The sequence below is a fragment of the Chiloscyllium plagiosum genome, chromosome 25 (assembly GCF_004010195.1).
Source record: "Chiloscyllium plagiosum isolate BGI_BamShark_2017 chromosome 25, ASM401019v2, whole genome shotgun sequence".
Classification (NCBI taxonomy): Eukaryota; Metazoa; Chordata; class Chondrichthyes; order Orectolobiformes; family Hemiscylliidae; genus Chiloscyllium; species Chiloscyllium plagiosum.
The window spans coordinates 52,216,736-52,236,573 of record NC_057734.1 but is presented as its reverse complement, the minus strand read 5'-3'; the positions used below and the strand labels follow the sequence as shown (position 1 = coordinate 52,236,573).

Below are 19,838 nucleotides of genomic sequence, written 5' to 3'. Positions count from 1 at the left end.
TATTTTAAATCTAATAGAATTATGGTCGCTGGCCCAAAAGTGCTCCCCACCTGCCCTGCCTTATTTCCCAAGAGTAGGTCAAGTTTTGCACCTTCTCTAGTAGGTACATCCACATACTGAATCAGAAAATTGTCTTGTACACACACTTAAGAAATTCCTCTCCATCTAAACCCTTAACACTATGGCAGTCCCAGTCTATGTTTGGAAAGTTAAAATCCCCTATCATAACCACCCTATTATTCTTACAGATAGCGGAGATCTCCTTACAAGTTTGTTTCTCAAATTTCCCTCTGACTATTAGAGGGTCTATAATACAATCCCAATAAGGTGATCATCCCTTTCTTATTTCTCAGTTCCACTCAAATAACATCCTGGATGTATTTCCAGTAATATCCTCCCTCAGCACAACTGTAATGCTATCCCTTATTAAAAATGCCACTCCCCCTCCTCTCTTGCCTCCCTTTCTATCCTTCCTGTAGCATTTGTATCCTGGAACATTAAGCTGCCAGTCCTGTCCATCCCTGAGCCATGTTTCTGTAATTGCTATGATGTCCCAGTCCCATGTTCCTAACCATGCCCTGAGTTCATCTGCCTTTCCTGTTGGCTCTTGCATTGAAATAAATGCAGTTTAATTTATTAGTCCTACCTTGTCCCTGCCTGCCCTGACTGACTTGCTTCTGTTCTCAACTGTACCCGTCTCAGATTGATCTCTTTCCTCACTATCTCCCTGGGTCCCACCACCCCACCTTACTGGTTTAAATTCTCCCGAGCTCCAGCAAATTTCCCTGCCAGCATATTAGTCCTCTTCCAATTTAGGTGCAATCCGTACTTCTTGTACAGGTCGCTTCTACACCAAAAGAAATTCCAATGATCCAAAAAATATGAATCCTTCTCCCATATACCAGCTCCTTAGCCATCTGCTCCATCCTCCTATTCCTGCCCTCACCAGCTTGTAGCACTGGGAGTAATCCAGATATTACTACCCTTGAGGACCTCCTTTTTAAATTTCTGCCTAATTCTCTCTCATCTCCCTTCAGAATCTCAACCTTTTCCCTGAAGGGAGTTTACAGAGAGTTGGGCAGATGATGGAATTTGATAAAAATCTGGAATTGAGACGCTAATGATGACCATTAATCCATTATGGATTGTCATGAAAAACCCATTTGGTTCACTAATATTCTTGAGGGAGGGAAACTGCCATACTTACCTGGGCAATAAGGGATGGGAAAGATATGCTACTCTAGCCAGTGACACCCACATCCCATGAATAAATTTTTCAAAAAATCAAGGGCACTATTTCCATCTTAAATAAGAAGGGAAGAAGTTGAAATTAAAAGTGCCTTATCTCAGTGCTCAAAATATTTATAAGATGTAGCAACATAGTACAAATTGAGTTAAAGAAATCTGTTAGCGATTACAGGCCTGTGGTTGCACTGTGACCATGAATGGGAACTAAATATTTTCGGGTACTTGATCTTTTGAGAAGGGTGGAAAGTGAAGATCAGTGGGCTTACTTCCTCTCAAAGAATGATAATTTTTTTTGATGGGGTGCAGAGTTGGGCTACAAATGTAGCAACTAAATCAGTTTGAGTTGAAAAAGATCCAAGAGATAGAACAAGAATTAATGGTAGTTGTTTACAGGTTTGTTATCAATAGCTACATGACTACCTGATGATTAATCAAGACATGAGCTTCCAACAGCAACTACAATAATTATTGAAGATCTTACCCTTCTCAGACTACCCAAATCAAATTAGCAATAGTATGGAAGTCAATGAAATACGTTCAAGATAGTTTCTTAGAATAATGCATGTAGAACCAACTACGACAAAGGCTATTTAAAATGTTGTATAATGAGACAGGGTTAATAAATAATTAATGGATCATCTGGAGAAGTGATTCTCATGGGCGAATTTTATTTGAGTTCAAGTTGATCTAATTCAGTCCGAGACCAGATTAGTAAATCTGAATAAATTGCACTCCCAAGTAAATTGGAACTTATGGCATCCTCTTTGATTATTGTCCTGATTATTCTCTCGTTTCAGCAAGATTCAACCAGCTGACTCTCACCTCAAAACCTGAATGGATTTCTGAGGAAAATACACTGAATAGCTGCTAGTTCTTTTTAATTTGTGTTTTCTAGTCTCAGGTCAGCATGTAACTGATAAATACTTTAATAATTCTTGGGTATTAAATATTTTGATCAAAGGCAGCTCCACAAGAGCAAATTTCTTGGCAAATGTAATTGTTTGTTTGGCTAAGATAAATCATTTAGTAGATCCAGAGCTATCATATTCAGCATAACCATCTCTGGCTTAGACAGGTACGACGATAAAAGCTGCTCATGTGCCACCAGAACAGTGAACATTGGACTGTTGGTTTGACTGGCAGCTCAGAGATCCTTAGGTAAGTGATTGACTGCAGCTGTTTCAGATGCCTTGAGGTTTCCAGTGAAGGAACAGTACGGGGTATCAGTTTCCTATTTGTCAGGAATATCAAGTCTATGTTGTCAGCTATTATGGCTGCAGCATTTGAGTACTAACGGGTGCTAATGTGATCCAGGGAAAACACTTGCAACAAGAGAAGGAGGATCCAGTTGTCATGGTCTATGTATGTACCAACGACAAAGGAAGAGGTTGGGCCTGATCAGTATGAGGCACTATTTACTAAATGAAGAAACACAATCTCAAAACCAATAATCGGATTATGTGCAAGTTGGCATAGGACAAATCAGATTAAAGCGATGAATGTACAATTCAAAGACTGCTGTGGGAAATGTGGGTTCCAGTTTGGGACTATGTTCTTACTGACTGCATAACTAGACAAATAGATGATTTAAAACTAAATTGTGGGGGTAAGGGATCAAAATTGGGAAAATGTGGTAAATCCAAGATTAGAGTCAAGACCAAAGAGAAAAAAAGGAGGTATGGAAAATGATATACAGACAGTGACAGGAAGGGATGAAGAGTCCGAATCTAAGTAAACCAACAGATCAGAATAGAGGATACAAAACAAAGACATCTGAAACAAAAAAAGATGAAACAAGAGCACAAACAGAAAAGAATATGATCTGATAGCCTGGCTGCATGGACAACAGGGAGCTAGTAAAAGGTAGAAGGTTGAGTCTTTTAGTTAACCATCTGATGATGATTAATACGAATGACCCACGTTGAGGAAACCTGGTTGAGGAAGTCGTTTGGGTAGGGTTGAAGGGCAAGAAATCACTTGTGGGAAGGAAGAAATAACAATAGCTTGTCAGAAATGCATAACAATAATCATCACAGATTTTAATCCACATATAGACTAGAGAAGTCAGATGGGCAAAGAAGCCTAGATGACAGGTTCATAAAGTATTTTCAGGATAGTTTCTTAGAACAGCATGTACTGGCACCAAACAGAAATCACATTATACTAGACCTGCAGAAAACAAAGTGCTGGAGAGACTCAACAGGTCTCCAGTAACTGTGGAGACAGAAAATAGTTAGTTCCAAGTTCAGTTGAACTTCTTCAGCATTAGAAATAAGTTCTGTGTACTCTGATGATGGTTACTTGGAGTCTGAGGAAATATCTGGTGTAAAATCACAATTACAATGCTTTGGATAAAGGGAAATAGGAAAGCAAGAGAATATGACTCAGCAAATGGATAAAAGTCCTGATCAGGCATTGCGATTCTCTGACATTGTCTCCATGTTGTCTGTGCCCAACAACGTCACTACTCTGTGACTATGTAGGGATCAAAATTGGGCTGCACTGCTTCAGCAAGTTCGTCAGCATACAACTCATATCTTCCTGTCATCTGAGAAAAAAAACAGGAAAAAGGGAGGTGTCAGGAATAGAACAGTACAGCACAGCACAGTACAGGCCCTTTGGCCTTCTATCCTACTCTAAGATCAGACTAACCTAAATACCCTTCATTGTACTATGTTCCATGTGCCTAACCAAGAATAGTTTAAAAGTCCCTAATGCATCTGACTCAAATACCACAGCTGACAGTGCATTCCACACACCCACCATTCTCAGTGAAAAGAACCTATCTCTGACATCTCCCCTAAACCTTCCTCCAATCACCTTAAAATTATGCCCCCTCGAGATAAACATTTCCACCATTGAAAAAAATCACACGAGTCAAGTCTTGAACTTGTCCAATGAGCATTGTAGAGAACAGCAGTCCCTGTGTTTAAGATAGAGAACAGCAATCCCTTAGAACGGTGGTCACTGTGTACAATGATGAGAACGGCAGTCCCTTTGTATAGTGCAGAGAACGGCAGTCCCTTTGTATAGTGCAGAGAACAGCTTTCCCTACGTCTATTACAGAACAGCAGTCCCAGTGTATAACAGAACAGAAATTGTACACAATGCAGAGAAGAACAGTCACTGGGTACAATGACGAGAACAGCAGCCCTTGTGTTCAATGTAGGGAACAGCAGTCCCTGGGTATAATCGAGATCAGCAGTCCCTGTGTTTATTAAAGAGAACAAAAGTCCCTGTGTATAATATAGAGAACAGCAATCTCTCTATTACACAGAAATGCAGTCCTATGCATAGTATAGGGATCAGCAGTCCGTGTCCTTTATAGAGAAGAGCAGTTCCTGTGTATAATTATAGAGAGCTGCAGTCCTGTGTACACTGCAGAGAACAGCAGAACCTGTGTACAGTGTTGAGAACGGCAGTCTGTGTACAACGTCGTAGAAAAGCAGAGCCTGTGTCTATTAGAGAGAACAGTAGTCCCTTTGAATAAGATTGAGAACAGAAGTCCCAGTGACTATTATGCAGAACTGCAGTCGCTGTATACAAAATGGAGAGCAGCAGTCCCTGTGTACAACACAGAAAACAGCAGGAGCTATGGGCAACGTAAAGAACAGCAGTTCCTGTATTTAATAAAGAGAACAGTCCCTGTGTATAATATAGAGAAAAGCAGTCCCTGTGTATAATATAGAGAAAAGCAGTCCCTGTATTTAATAAAAAGAACAACAGTCCCTGTGTATAATATAGAGAACAGCCTTACCTGTGTACAAATCAAGAGAACACCAGTCCTTGTGTCTATTATGGAGAACAGTGCCCATGTATAAGAGAGAACAGCAGTCCCTGTGTCTAATATAAGGAACAAGTCATTGTGTAAAATATAAAGAACAGCAGTCCTTGTGTATAATGGAGAGATTAGCAATCCCTGTGTATAATGTATAAAACAGCAGTCCCTGTGTATGATGTAGAGAACAGTAGTCCTTCTGTATATTCTAGAGAACAGCAGTCTGTGTTTCATGGAGAGAACAGCAGTCCCTGCATATAATATAGAGAACAGCAGTCCTGCGTACAGTACAGAGAATGGCAGTCCCTGTGTACAACATCTTAGACCTCCTACCTACAGCTTAGTATTTCCCTACACCCTACTGCTCCTATTCACTCCATCTTACTCCTCCTCCTCCCACCACCTTTTTGTTTGGTCAGTCATTTTGTCCTAGACTAAGAGATTGTTAAATACCAAGTCCAGCACCTCGACCAGTGCCAACTGAGCTGGAGACCAAAGTGGAGTTAGATCTGAAATACAGATTGAACCACATAGCCAGTCCTCCTGCAGTATCAGGCCCACTCAATGAGGGACTGTGTAAGGGGCTAACACGCAAGTGTTCAGTCTTCATGTGTAGATTGGCTGTGTGCAGGCTCTTGTTGCGGAGGTGCCGGTGTTAGACTGGGGTGGACAAGGTCAGAAGTCACACGACACCAGGTTTATCCGAAAATCATAAGCTTTTGGGGCGCACTCCAAAAGCCTGTAATTTTAAATAAATCTGTTGGACTATAACCTGGTGTTGAGACTTCTAAAAAGGTTCTTATTGTCAGATGGTTTCCGGAGTGAGAGAGGATTTTGTTTGAATTATGCTAAAGCTGTCAAGTGGTCCATGACTAGAATGTAACATCACTGATTCTCTGATCCAACCGAAACCTTTGACTGTGATCCCCATATGGATCATTTTTCCAAACAGATTCAGCCAAGTCCAGAGAAACAACTTGAATGTTGGAATAACATCTGGAGGCTGGGGAAAGGCAGGAGGTCGAGGAGAGGTTGTGGCTGGATCTCCTTCTGCAAGAAACAACGTCAAGGAGACCAGATAATCACCTCTCCTTAAACTGATGGCGAAAAAACAGTTGGTTCCTCAGACACAGCAAAGGTGACCAAATTGGGCCATGACTAAAGATAGAATTGGGACTGGAGACAAAGAAGTTGAGGAGTAGCCGGACAGATGGAGGAGCAGCTAAACAGAGAGAAGGGGGAAGGTTAGAGAGTGAGGGAGGAGGAGATGTGTACAGAATAAGGGTGGAGGAAGGACAAGTTGACTGAGGGCCAAGCAGAGGAAATAAATGAGAAGTGGGCTTGGTGCACCCTCTTAAGTACTTATCCCATCAGTCAGTAGTAAAACATGCAAATCCTGTTGGTTTGCCCAATGTTGTTCATTTCCAACCTGACTGACTTTTGAACTAGCTTTTCCATCTGGAAGAGGAGATATCGGAGAATTGGATAGAATAGCACCAAATGAGAATCATTTATCTTTGTTTTCCTTACCTTGAAGGCCCATTTATCATTTATCTGCCGACACAGGTTGAGATCGAGCTCAGCCACAAGGAGACCATCCTCAGTACGAGACAGGCCAGGAGTGCGGCTTCCATCAGGAGCAGCTACATAACTGGATCCATAAAAATGGCCAAATTCATGATGTGCTTTCCGTAAGAAATAGAAAAAAAAGTTAATCCAAAACACCCCATCCCTAACACATTAACTCTTTCCTATAAGCCCTTCATCCAAAACAAAATAGTCTCCCCACGAAATAACAACACCCCACAAAGCCTTCCCCTGAAATAATAATCTAGCCCACACTTTATTGACTGGTGAGTGAAGTTCAGAGTACACAGGGATGTGAAAGGTAAAGTGTGGAATACATGCGCCCCTAATATTTGCTAAGAATGACAGTGAGGTTTTGAGAAAATAAACAGCCAAAGCTAAGGGGAGACCGGCTGCAAAGTTAACCTGTTTGGAGCAGATGGGGAAGGGCATTGGATGGGAAATGGTTGTGGTGTGTAGTGAAGTGAGGGAACTGTGTGGTACACAATCCCCAGGTTCTAGAATGGCCTCTGTGGATTGAAATTTGAAACATAACCCCACTGGTCAAGGAAGCAGAGAATACCAAGAATACAGGCCCAGGGGCAGTCCTCAATAAATTACTAGAATCTGTCAGAATTAGATGGTCACTTAGAAAATCAGTGATTAGACAAATGGGTGGGCTGATGTTCTCAGGAGTTTGCCAATAGTTCATATCACTGAGGGGTATAACATTCTTGAGAGAAGTGTACTGGATGAATGTGAGAGGCTGCTTCCCCTTAGTTTGAGATTCCAGAACAATTTCCAAAGGGCATTCAATATGTGAGCCATAGATAGTCAGAGGCTTTTTCCCAGGGTTGAAGTTTCAATTACAAAGGGGCACAGGTTCAAGGTGGAGGGGGCAGGGGGGGAGTTTAAGGGAGATGTGCGAAGGAGGTTTTTCATGCAGAGATTGGTAGGAGCCTGGAATACTCTGCCAAAAGAGGTGATGGAAGCAGACACATTGGCAACATTTAAGAGGCATCTGGATGGTTACGTGAATAGGGAGGGAATAGAGGGATACAGACCGAATAAGGGCAAAAGGTTTGTTTTTTAGTTTAGTTAGGGCATGATGAGCGGCACAGGCTTGGAGGGCTGAAGGGCCTGTTCCTGTGCTGTACTTCTCTCATTGTTAATAAGGCACCCCACATGTTAGGCTACTTAATAAGAGCTCTTTGTGGTGGATGGAGTATATAAGCATGGATAAGAACTGGCTACTAACAGAAACAGTGGTGGTATAAAGGATAAAGAACAAAAACAATTTATAGCCCAGGAACAGGCCCTTCGGCCCTCCAAACCTGAGCCAATCCAAATCCATTCTCTAAACCTATCGCCCAATTCCTAAGGATCTGTATCCCTCTGCTCCCCACCTACTCATCCATCTGTCCAGACGACCTTAAATGAATCTACTGTGCCTGCCTCTTCCACCTCTGCTGGCAACGCGTTCCAGGCATCTACCACCCTCTGTGTAAAGTATTTGCCGCGTATATCGCCCTTAAACTTTTCACCCCTCACCTTGAACATGTGACCTCTCGTTATTGAATCCCTCACCCTGGGAAAAAGCTGGTTTCTACCCACCTTGTCTATACCCTTCATGATTTTGTAAACCTCAATCAGGTTCCCCCCTCAATCTCCTTTTTTTCTAATGAAAACAATCCTAACTTGCTCATAGCTAGCATTTTCCATACTACGTAACATCCTCATAAACCTTCTCTACACCCTCTCCAAAGTGTCCACATCCTTTTGGTAATGTGGCAACCAGAACTGTACACAGTATTCTAAATGTGACTGAACCAAAGTCTTGTACAATTTTAACATGACCTGCCAGCTCTTATACTCAATACCCCGTCCGATGAAGGCAAGCATACCATATGCCTTCTTGACCATTCTACCCACCTGTGCAGCAACCTTCAGTGTACAATGGCCCTGACCTCCCAGATTTCTCTGCTCATCAACTTTTCCCAAGGCTTTTCCTTTTACAGTAGAGTTCGCTCTAGAATTAGATTTCCCAAAATGTATCACCTTACACTTGCCTGGATTGAACTCCATCTGCCACTTCTCTGCCCAACTCTCCGGTCTATCTATAGCCTCCTGTATTCTTAGATAGTCCCCTATGCTTTCTGCTACTCCACCAATCTCCTGTCACCTGCAAACTTACTGATCAGACCAACAGTGCCCTCTTCCAGATCATTTACGTATATCACAAACAACACTGACCCCTGTGGAACACCACTGGTCACCTTCCTCCATTTTGAGAAGCTCCCTTCAACTACTACTCTCTGTCTCCTGTTGCTCAACCAGTTCTTTATCCACCTAGCTAGAACACCCTGCACACCATGTGACTTCACTTTCTCCATTAGTTTAACATGGGGAACCTTATCAAACATCTTACTGAAGTCCATGTATATGACATCTACAGCCCTTCCTTCACCTATCAACTTGGTCACTTCCTCAAAGAACTCTGTTTAGTTGGTAAGGCACAATCTCCCCATACAAAACCATGTTGCCTATCACTGATATAAGCCCATTCTTTTCCAAATATAAATAGATTTTAACCCTCAGTACTTTCTCCAGCAACTTACCCACCACTGACCTCAGGCTCACTGGTATGTAGTTACGTGGAATATCCCTACTACCCTTCTTAGACAGGGGACAACATGAGCAACCCTCCAGTCCTCCAGCACCTCACCTGTGTTTAAGGATGCTACAAAGATATCTGTCAGGGCCCCAACTATTTCCGTTCTCGCCTCCCTCAACAACCTGGGATAGATCCCATCTGATGCTGGAGAATTGTCCACTTTAATATCCTTTAGCCTACTCAACCCATCTTCCCTCCTTATGTCAACATGATCCACAGTAAACAAACTTCTATCTCGAATCTCAACATTCATCATGTCCCTCTCCTCAGGTGAACACTGATGCAAAGTAATCATTGATAATCTCACCCATTTTCTCAGGTTCGACACACAACCTTCCTTCCTTGTCCTTTAGTAGATCAACCCTTTCTCTAGTTACCCTCTTGCTTCTTATCTCTGAATAAAAGGCCTTGGGATTCTCCTTAATTCTGCTCGCTAAAGTTGTTTCATGACTCCTTTTAGCCCGCTTGATTCCTCGTTTAAGATTGGTCCTATTCTCCCAATATTTTTTCCAAAGCCCCTTCTGTTCTTAGCTGCCTGGACCTTATGTACGCTTCCCTTTTCTTCTTGGCTAGTCGCATGATTTTTCCTGTCATCCATGGTTCACGAATCTTGTCTTTCCTATCCCTTGTTTTCAATGGGAAATGCCTATCCTGCACTACCTTAACCTACCTTTGAAAGCCTTCCACATATCAAATGTGGACTTTCCTTCAAATTGCTGTGTTCTTTAGTACTCTTCCTTAGGACCACTCTCATCTTTATCTACGATATTCTAAAACTTACAGAATTGTGGTCACTATTCCCAAAGAAATCCCCCACTGCAACTTCTACCACCTGGCCTGGCTCATTCCCCAACACCAGGTCCAATATGGCCCCTTCCCTCGTCGGACTATTGAGGGGCATTTTCAGGTTGGCCACAATTACTTACAATATACATTAATAATTTGGATGAGGAAAATGAAGGTACCGTAGCCAAGTTTGTGGATGACGTGGAATAGGTGGAAAGGCAAGTCGTGAGGTTGATCCAAAAAGTCTGAAAAGGGTTATAGACAGGTTATGCAAGGACAGAAACTTCACAAATGGAATATACTGTGGGAAAATGTGAGGTTCTGTACTTTGACAGGAAGAATATAAGAGATAAATATTGAGAAAGACTGCAGAAAGCTGCAGCGCAGAGGTATTTGGGGGTCCTTGTGCATTAATCCACAAAAAGCTAGAATCCAAGTTTAGCAGGTAATACAGAAGGTGAATAGAACGTTGTTCTTTATTTCAAAGGGAATTAAGTATAAAAAGTAGGGGGGTTTTGCTAAAATGAAGCATTAACCAGACCACAACTGGAATACTGCTAACCAGTTGACGACCCCTTATCTAAAGAAACATATAATGATATTGGAAGCAGTCCAGAGAAGGTCCACTAAGCTGATACCAAATATGGAGGAGACTATCTTATGAGGAGAGGTTGAGTAGGTTGGGCTTGTACTTACTACAGTTTAGACAAATGAGAGACGACCTTACTGAAGCATAAAAGATTCTTTTGCACCTTGACAGAGTAGATGTGGAAAGGTTGTTTCTTCTTGTGAAACGGTCTAGGACCAGAGGGCATAATCTCAGAATAATGGGCCACACATTTAATAGAGTTGAGGTGGTTCTCAAAAGGTTGCAAATTTGCAGAATTCTTTACCACAAAGAGCTGCTTAAGCTCGACCATTGTTCAAGAGAGAAATAGACAGATTTATATTCTGTAAGGAAATCAAATGTTACAGGAAAAATGCAGGAAAGTGGAATTCAGGATTATCTGATAAAACATAATCTGATTGAAAGGCAGACTTAAAGGAATGGCCTCCTTCTGCTCCTATGTCTTATGGTCTAGAATGAGGGCATGTAGTCTCAGAAGAGGCTCAGTGGTTAGCATTATTGCCTCTCAGCACCAGAGACCTGGGTTCAGGCGACTGTGTGTGCAGTTTGCACATATTCCCCATCGCTATGTGGGTTTCCTCTAGATGCTCCAGTTTCCTCTCACAGTCCAAACTGGTTAAGGTTAGGTGGATTGGTCATGCTAAATTGCCCGTGCTGTCCAGGGATGTGTAGGCTAGGTAGATTAGCCATGGGAAATGCAGGGTTACAAGAATAGGGTATATGGTTCTGTCTGGGTGGGATGCTCTTCAAGGGTCAGTGTGGACTCAATGGACTGAATGGCCTGCTTCCACACTGTAGGAATTCTACTAAGTCCCAAAACAGATCCTTGTGGCACACCACTAGTAACTGGACTCCAAGCTGAATATATTTCCATCAACTACCACTCGCTGCCTTCTTTCAGAAAGCCAGTTTCTAATCCAAACTGCTAAATCACCCTCAATCCCATGCCTCTGCAGTTTCTCCATCAGCCTACCATATGGAACCTTATTAAAGGCTTTACTGAAGTCAATGTACACCATGTCAACTGCTCTACCCTCATCTACATGTTTGGTCACCTTCTCAAAAAACTCAATGAGGTTTGTGAGACACGACCTGCCCTTGATGAAACATGTTGACTATCTGAAATCAAATTGTTGCTTGCTAGGTGATTATAAATCTTATCTCTTATAATCCTTTCCAAAACCTTTCTTACAACAGAAGCAAGGCTCACTGGTCTATAATTACCTGGGTCATCTCTACTGCCCTTCTTGAACAAGGGCACAACATTTGCAATCCTCCAGTCCTCTGGTCCTAAACCTGTAGACAATGATGACTCAAATATCAAAGCCAAAGGCTCTGCTATCTCCTCCCTAGCTTCCCAGAGAATCCTCGGATAAATCCCATCCGGCCCAAGAGACTTGTCTACTTTCACTCGTTCTAGAATTGATAATATCTCTTCATAACTAACCTCTGTCCTTTCTATTCTAATATCTCGTACTTCATTCTTCTCCTCTAAAATATTCTCCTTTTCCTGAATGACAATCTTATTGCTTTTAATACATATAAAATGTCTTGGGATTGCCTTTAACCCTAGTTGCCCAGGTCATTTCATGCTCCCCCTTCCTCCTCCGCTCTCCCAATTTCCTGTTATCTTTATATTCATGGGCCCTATTCAATTTTAGCTTTCTAAACTTCACAAATGCTTCTTTTTCCTTTTTGACTAATTTTACAATCTCCCTCATGATCCAAGGGTTCCCAAGCTTCCTCCCTCATCTTTCCTCCTTACAGGAATATGCTGGTCCCAAACGCTGATCGATAGGCATTTAAGCAACTCCCACATGTCAAATGTGGACTTGCCAGATAACAGCTCCTCCCAATTAATTCTCCCTCGCTCTTGTCTAATACTGTCATAATTATCTCTCTCCAAATTTAGTACCTTCCTGCAAAGTCCTGACTTATCCTTATCCAAGCTGTCTTAAAACTGAAGGAGTTGTGATTCCTGTTTCCAGAATGCTCTCCCACTGTAATGTCAGTCAGGTCCATCACTAGGCCAGCCTCATTAGCTAGTATAATGTCCAGTATGGGCCCTCCTCTAGATGGACTATCCAAATACTGCTTCAAGAAATCTTCTTGGACACACCTAACAAATTCTATCCCATCTAACCCTCTTGGTCTAAGGAAGTCCCTGTCAAGTTAAAGTCTCGAACAATAGCAATCGTGTTAAGAGAACATAGAACTGTACAACACAGCAATGGTTCATTTGGCCCACGATGTTGTGCTGAACATGATGCCAAATTAAACTAATCCCTTCCTCCTGCCCTTCGTCCACATCCCTCCATTCCTTACATATTCATGTGCTTATGTACATGTCCCTTAAATGCCCCTATCGTCTCTACCTTCATCACCACCATCCCGGCAGTGCCTTCCAGACTCCTACCATTCTATGTAAAAAACTTGCTCCTCACATCTCCTTTGAACTTCCCCCCCCTCTCACCTTAAATGCATGTCCCCTAGTATCAGACATTTCACCTCTGGAAAAATGATTCTGACTGTAAACACCAACTATGCATCTCATAATTTTAATCAACTTCTATCAAGTCTCCCCTCAGCCTCTACTGCTCGAGAGAAAATAACTCAAGGTGTTCTAGCCTCTCCTCATACCCTCTAATCCAGACAGCATCCTGGTCAATCCTCTCCAAAGCCTCCACATCCTTCCTGTTGAAGTGAATGCAATATTCTTAAACGTGGCCTTACCAATGTCTTACAAAGCTGCAACATGACATCATGACTCGTGTACTCAATTCCCCAACCAATAAAGGCAAGCATGCCAACGGCCTCAGTTATCACCTTATCTACTTGTGTGGCCACTTTCAGGGAGGCTATGGACTTGAACCCCCAGATCTCTCTACACATCAACACTGTTCAGGGCCTGCCATAAACTGTACACTTTTTCTTAACATTTGATCTCCCAAAGAGCAGAATCTCACAGTTGTACAGATTAATCTACATCTGCCATTTCTCTGCCCATATCTGTGGCTGATTTATATCTTGCTGTATCCTTTGACAACCTTTTACACTATCCACAACTCCACTGATTTTTGTATCGTTTGCAAACTTACTAAACCACCCATCCACATGTTCTTCGAAGTCTTTTATATAAATCACAAATAGCAGAATTCCCAGTACAGATCCCTTGGAACACCACTAGTCACGGACTTGCAGCCTGAAAAACATTATTCCCCCGCTACCCTCTGCCTTCTACGGGCAAGCCGATTCTGAATCCATGCTTCCAAGTCACTATGGATCTCATGCATCTTAATCTTTTCAATGAGCCTACCATAAGGGATCTTGTTCAAAACCTTAAAAACAACATCCACTGCTCTACCCTTATTCATCACCTTTATCACCTCTTTGAAAAATTCAAACAAGTTAGTATGACATGACCTGCCCTGCACAAACCCATGCTGACTTTCCTTACTTAGGCCATGTTTTCCAAATGTACGTAAATCCTATCCCTAAGAATTCTCTCCAATAGGTTGCCAACAACCAATGTATCCCTAAGAATTCTCTCCAATAGGTTGCCAACAACCAATGTGGGACTCACTGGTCTGTAATTTCCTGGATTATCCCTACTTCCCTTCATGAACAGAGGAAGGACAACAGCTATTCGCCAGTCCTCCAGGATCTCTCAACTGGCTAACGAGGATGCAAATATCTTTTGATATTTGTACAATTTAATATAAAAAAGCCCCAGCAATCTCCCCTCTTGCCTCTCTCAATACCATCAGGCCCTGTGGACATATCCATCTTAATGCTCTTCAAGAGATCCAACACAATTTCTTTCTTGATCTCAAAATGCAATTAGCATACATACCTTCCACCCCATTATCCTCCATATCTTTCTTCTGGATCAATATCAACCCAAAGTACTCACTTAGGATCTCATCCATATCCTCTGCCTCCAAGCACAAATCCTTTCCTTTATCCTTGAGTTGTCCTATCGTCACCGTAGTTACCCTTTTATTTTTAAAAATATGTATAGAATGCCTTGGGAATTTCTTTAACCCTACTTGCCAAGGTCATTCCAAACCCTTTTGTGCTCTCCTAATTGAATCCTTTCTTGTTTTCTTTATATTCCTCACAGGCCCTGTCCGATTTTTGCTTCCTAAATCTTAGATGCTTTTCTCCTTTAGACTAAATTCACAATCTCCCTTGTTATCCAAACGTCCCTCACCTTGCCATCCTTGTCCTTCCTCCTTACTGGAACACGGCGGTCCTGAACTCTGATCAGCAGATGTTTCAACAACTCCCACATGTAATCTTCCCTTGGTACATGTGACAACAATAAATCAAATCAAATTCCTGTTACCCTTGTTGGGGAGATTTCACTGGGGTGTTTAATGTAGGGCTAGGGAGGGTGACACTAGTTCTGCAACAGACACTTCTAGTTCCAGCCCTGAAATGGTCAACAACAGCCAAGCGAGCTGCTGCTGGCGACTGCATGAGTACCTGGCTGGAGCTTGTAAGGGATATGCATAATGTTAATTAAATCTTGGAGCCTGTAAATACCAGCCAGTATCAATTGCCCCATCGAAACTCGGGATTAATAAAGAAACCGATCGGAATCTGTAACTGTTAGACAAGTGTGAATTGCTCTATCGGAACCTGTAACTGTTAAGTGTGAATGGCTCTATTTCAGTCTAAAGTTGATAAGTGTAATTGTCAATTTAGTTAAACTGAAACTATTGAAAATGGCTAGCCTGTCAGATGCATAGTAATTCCTTGAAACAATGAACTATTGAATACGGGATTGGAACCGCTCCCGGGGATGGCTGAGTCATTGTCAAGCACAGCAGGAGCTGGACAGGCACTTCGATGCGGCCAATAGGAGGACGGATCCCCAGCGCGTGCAGATGAATGGACCAATGGGGAAGGCGAACTGACCGGGGACTCCAGGCGCGAGGTATAATTGTGTCAAGTTTGAACGAGAAGGGAGAACGCCTTCTCCAACGAATGATGCTTGTAGATTCGTTGTACCAGTTAAGATTCTGTGAATAAACGGCTGTCTGCGTCTAACCATAGTTGCCAGTGTGAGTCTCTCCTTCCGAAAGAACACGCAAAGACGGGACCCCGCGGGTCCGTCTTAACACCCTTTATGTTCTCGCTAACAATCCAGCAGCTACTTTTAGTTATTGTTGTGCCCATTTTATTCTGATACTCTTTGTTCATGGATCCTTGAATCATATTCACTTCAGTTTCTTGCCTGTTCACCATTTAAAATGTACTCAGATCTTTTATGGCACAAAATGCATGATTAAAATCAACTTTAATAAACATCAAGCTTTATCAAGAACTAAAGTTTTTTTTGATACAAGTACTCACCTACAAAAGATGGGTTAAATAATGAAAGCTATGGAAACAACTTAGCAGGATAAAATATAAAGGAAGAGGAAGAACAAACTGATCTTGCTTGCTTACCCTTCTGCCCATCACCTGAAGTAAATTCATTCTTGAAACATTCCTGGGTAGAGAAATAAGCAGGAGGTGCATTCAGTATGAGCAGCAGTCAATCCAGTGGACAGAACAGTGGGACATCTGAGCTGAGGCTGTTTCCTCAGCTATCATAGCACTCCCACTGGACATAGATAATGCTCACAACAGATCAAGATGGGCTCTGCAAAGTTGCACCTAACCTTACATAATTAGCAGCAATTCACAACAATATTCTCAAGACATGGTAGGATACCAGATAACTAAGAAACCAATGATATGCAGGTCCCCATTCTCCCATCTGATGGATAGAAACTAGACAGTGTCAATTCCCGACATCAAACTTAAAGCTGGTACCTGGCATCTCCTCTTGGCCTCCATCATAAAGGCAGTCCCCAATATCTCAGGACACACGCCATGAGCAATGACCACCTGCTCCTTTCCATCCACAGAGGTTGGCACTGGATAGGTACCAGCCTCTCTGCACCCTCATGGCACACTGTTGACCCACTTACAGTACAGGATCTGCAGTTTACTGCTGCACTTTGGAGCACACCACCCCCTTTCATTGGAATGCTGCTTCCAGGGCAGGTTATTCCTGGGAACAGGCACCAGGTCATGGATTGGACTCCGGTCTCGCACATTGTCTCAGTGCTCTTACGTTGTGGAGTCTCACCTTGCATTATTGCACTTTGCCCTCTCAGCCATAGCTTAAAAGGCTCACAGTCCTTCTGTCTTGACTTGCTGTTAAATATATATATAGTGCCAGGCAGTATATAATGCTATACATTAATTTCACACATGCACATATGCCATCACTCTGCATTGTGGTTAAACCAAATGGCCATGTCTCAAAGTCTAAGCTCATATTATCCTCCAAAAGATAATAACCTTTAAACATATTTCAAATCCACACTTTTATTTCAGTTAGCCACACTCCATAAAACACTCACCCCACTGATTACTAGTTCTCCATATTTATACAACCAATTCAAACCCAATTAATTCTTCATTAATATACCCACCACGTGTTTTAGCATTCTATTAGGTCTCAGGCATTCCTTCAGACCATATGAGGAGATAACAATCTACAGTCAGGCCAAGGGAGACAGCCTTCTGTCAGGGTGGAGTCCCTGAATATGTTAAGGACATTGTTTAAGATCAGTACACCCAGTTGGCGGTCAGACGCAATATCAACATCACTATAGTCCATGGAATTGACCACGTTCAGTCCCGTAGGTCCACTATAACTAGGGTGAGGAGTGGTGGTAATTCAGTTAGGAACTCTGCAGAGATCAGAGGTCCAATCAGTCTTCGGCAGGGGAGGTTGACAGTCAGGCTGTTCAAGGAACTGGTGGACCATGCTCAGTTCTGGGATCAGCTCAAAGAAAGTGGAGGGATTATTATGAGTCACTGTTGTGGCAGAGAAGTTGGAGAAGTCAATTCTCGAGATTGGAGAAATCAATGTTGAGGTGCAGAGAGGACAATAACTGAGAAGGAGGGAGAACACAGCATATAAAGGGGGAGTTCAGGGGACGTTTAGAGCATGGCTTCCTGTGGTGTGGGATGGGGAGTGGATTATATTAACAATCACAACCACCACCCACTTCAACAGGGCAACAGTGCTGCATAATGAATGAATGACTATAGGGCCTGGGCTCAGGGGGTAATGTTGTATTTCAAATAGGTTTGTGGGAACATTTGGAATCTCAGTTTTGCCATGCTTACCAGGGACTGCTAGGAAGAATGCAACATGGAGGTTCAAAGGGTACTCCAGGTTTATCAGACTCACTGTGTCAAGCATGAGCGGTGATGCCATCCATACTCATGTAAAAAGTAAATATGCACTGGAAATGGAAGGCAGCTGTCAGTCAGCACACCTGGAGTGAGTGTAGTAAGTGTTTATTTTCTATCTGAGGGAACAGGCTCTACTCCAGAGTAATAGGAGGTCCTTCATGGGATAATTGCATTAATCAGGCACTTTCACAATACAGTGTAAAGTCAGACATCCAATTTCAAATCAGATGTTAACTCCTGATCTAATTTTCTTCCATGTCTGCAGCTTTGTTTAATATTCGTGACATTAAAAAAAGTTACCACTGACCAATCAACCAAACTGTACTCACCTCATCTAGTTTAGTTTCATGCTCAATTTTAATTTTATTTTCCATAACCTCACACTTCATGCTTCTTTTCCAGGTTTACTGTTGGCTCCTTTGTGCAAACAGTTCACTTTTCATGATGTGGAGATGCCGGTGTTGGACCGGGATGTACAAAGTTAAAAACCACACAACACCAGGTTATAGTCCAACAGGTTTACTTGGAAGCACACTAGCTTTCGGAGTGACGCTCCTTCATCAAGGTGACTATCACCTGATGAAGGAGCGTCGCTCCGAAAGCTAGTGCTTCTAATTAAACCTGTTGGACTATAACCTGGTGTTGTGTGATTTTTTAACTTAGTTCATTTTTCAGCAGAGTTATATTGTCTTTAGTGCTTTAAGAATGTCATTGAGGTTACTTCAATGGTCAGCTAAGAAAGCTTGACAATTCTTTAAATTCAGTTCATAAACTTTGCAAATTGCCTCCTGTTTTTCATATTCTTGAGCACGCGCTTCGTCTAATTCCATTCTCTCCAAAGGGATCGCTTCCCATTCTGAATTTCTAATTTATGTTCAAAATCAAGTAATTCTTTCTGCAGTTCTATACATCAATAATACATTCAGCTTTTCCACTCACCTTAAAAGCATGTCTTTTTTCTGTTTTGTTATTAGCTCGGAGTATTATTGCTATCTGCTTTGTCACAATTTGGGTGTGCTTTTCCTGCATTTTCAATTCACGCTGTTGTGAAACTTCTTCAATTGCCATTAATTTTCCTCCTTGGCTTTTTTTTAAACTGTAGGTCACGTTTTGGACTCATCTTTAGTCTGTGTATCAATGTTAACAGCAGCTTTATTTGTGTGGAGCACATATACCAGAATTAGACCTTTTTGAATGGCCTGCTCCCTGATAGTAAAGGCTTTATAACACTGTCCTCCCCAAAACACAACATGGTACTCCACTCCTTTCAGAACATAAAAGATACCAAAGCACAGTTTCAAAGAGAGATGGGATATTTTCCCCAGTGTCCTAACCAAAGTTAACTTCAAACCAAATAATACAACGAAACTGAGTTAACAAAACTGAAAGTGATGGAGAAATTCAGCAGGTCGGGCAGCATCTGTGGAGAGAGAAACATGGTTAATGTTATGTAATGGTATGACTCCATTTCAGAACTGGGTTGCTCGCTGTAGTCTCCAGGAGAATCTTCAAACACTGTAAACTCCAGGAAAGTGGAAGTTTTGCACGAGTAGTTCGAGAGGGTTTAAACTAGTATTGCAGGGGGGTGGGAACCTGAGCTGTCTACCGGAGGTGAGAGTTGATGCAGATGAGGCAATAGCAAGAGGTAGACCAGCTAGTGGGGAGGATTTTCCTGGCAAGGAACCAAGGTATCAGTTAAAGTGTGTTTGCTTTAACGCAAGGAGTATCAGGAATAAAAGTGACGAACTTAGAGCATGGATCAGTATCTGGTGCTATGATGGTGTGGCCATAACAGAGACATGGGTTTCTCAGGGGCAGGAATGGTTGCTGGATGTTCCAGGGTTTAGAGCATTTAAAAAGAATAGATACCCCTGTAGTCCTGAGTTTGCCAC

The 19,838-nt window shown here is 42.2% G+C and overlaps 1 protein-coding gene across 1 annotated transcript in view; it reads right to left on the bottom strand.

The window, feature by feature from the left end:
• Window positions 1–3,262: 3,262 nt before the first annotated feature.
• upb1 (ureidopropionase, beta) overlaps window positions 3,263–19,838 on the bottom strand; it is a 171,779-nt gene continuing 155,203 nt past the window's right edge. The window contains exons 8-10 of the mRNA XM_043716199.1: window positions 16,138–16,180; window positions 6,557–6,711; window positions 3,263–3,796 (exon numbers count right to left, since the gene is read on the bottom strand). Coding sequence (XP_043572134.1) covers window positions 3,713–3,796; window positions 6,557–6,711; window positions 16,138–16,180 — 282 coding nt within the window. The 3' untranslated portion in view covers window positions 3,263–3,712. The remainder of the gene's footprint in view (window positions 3,797–6,556; window positions 6,712–16,137; window positions 16,181–19,838) is intronic.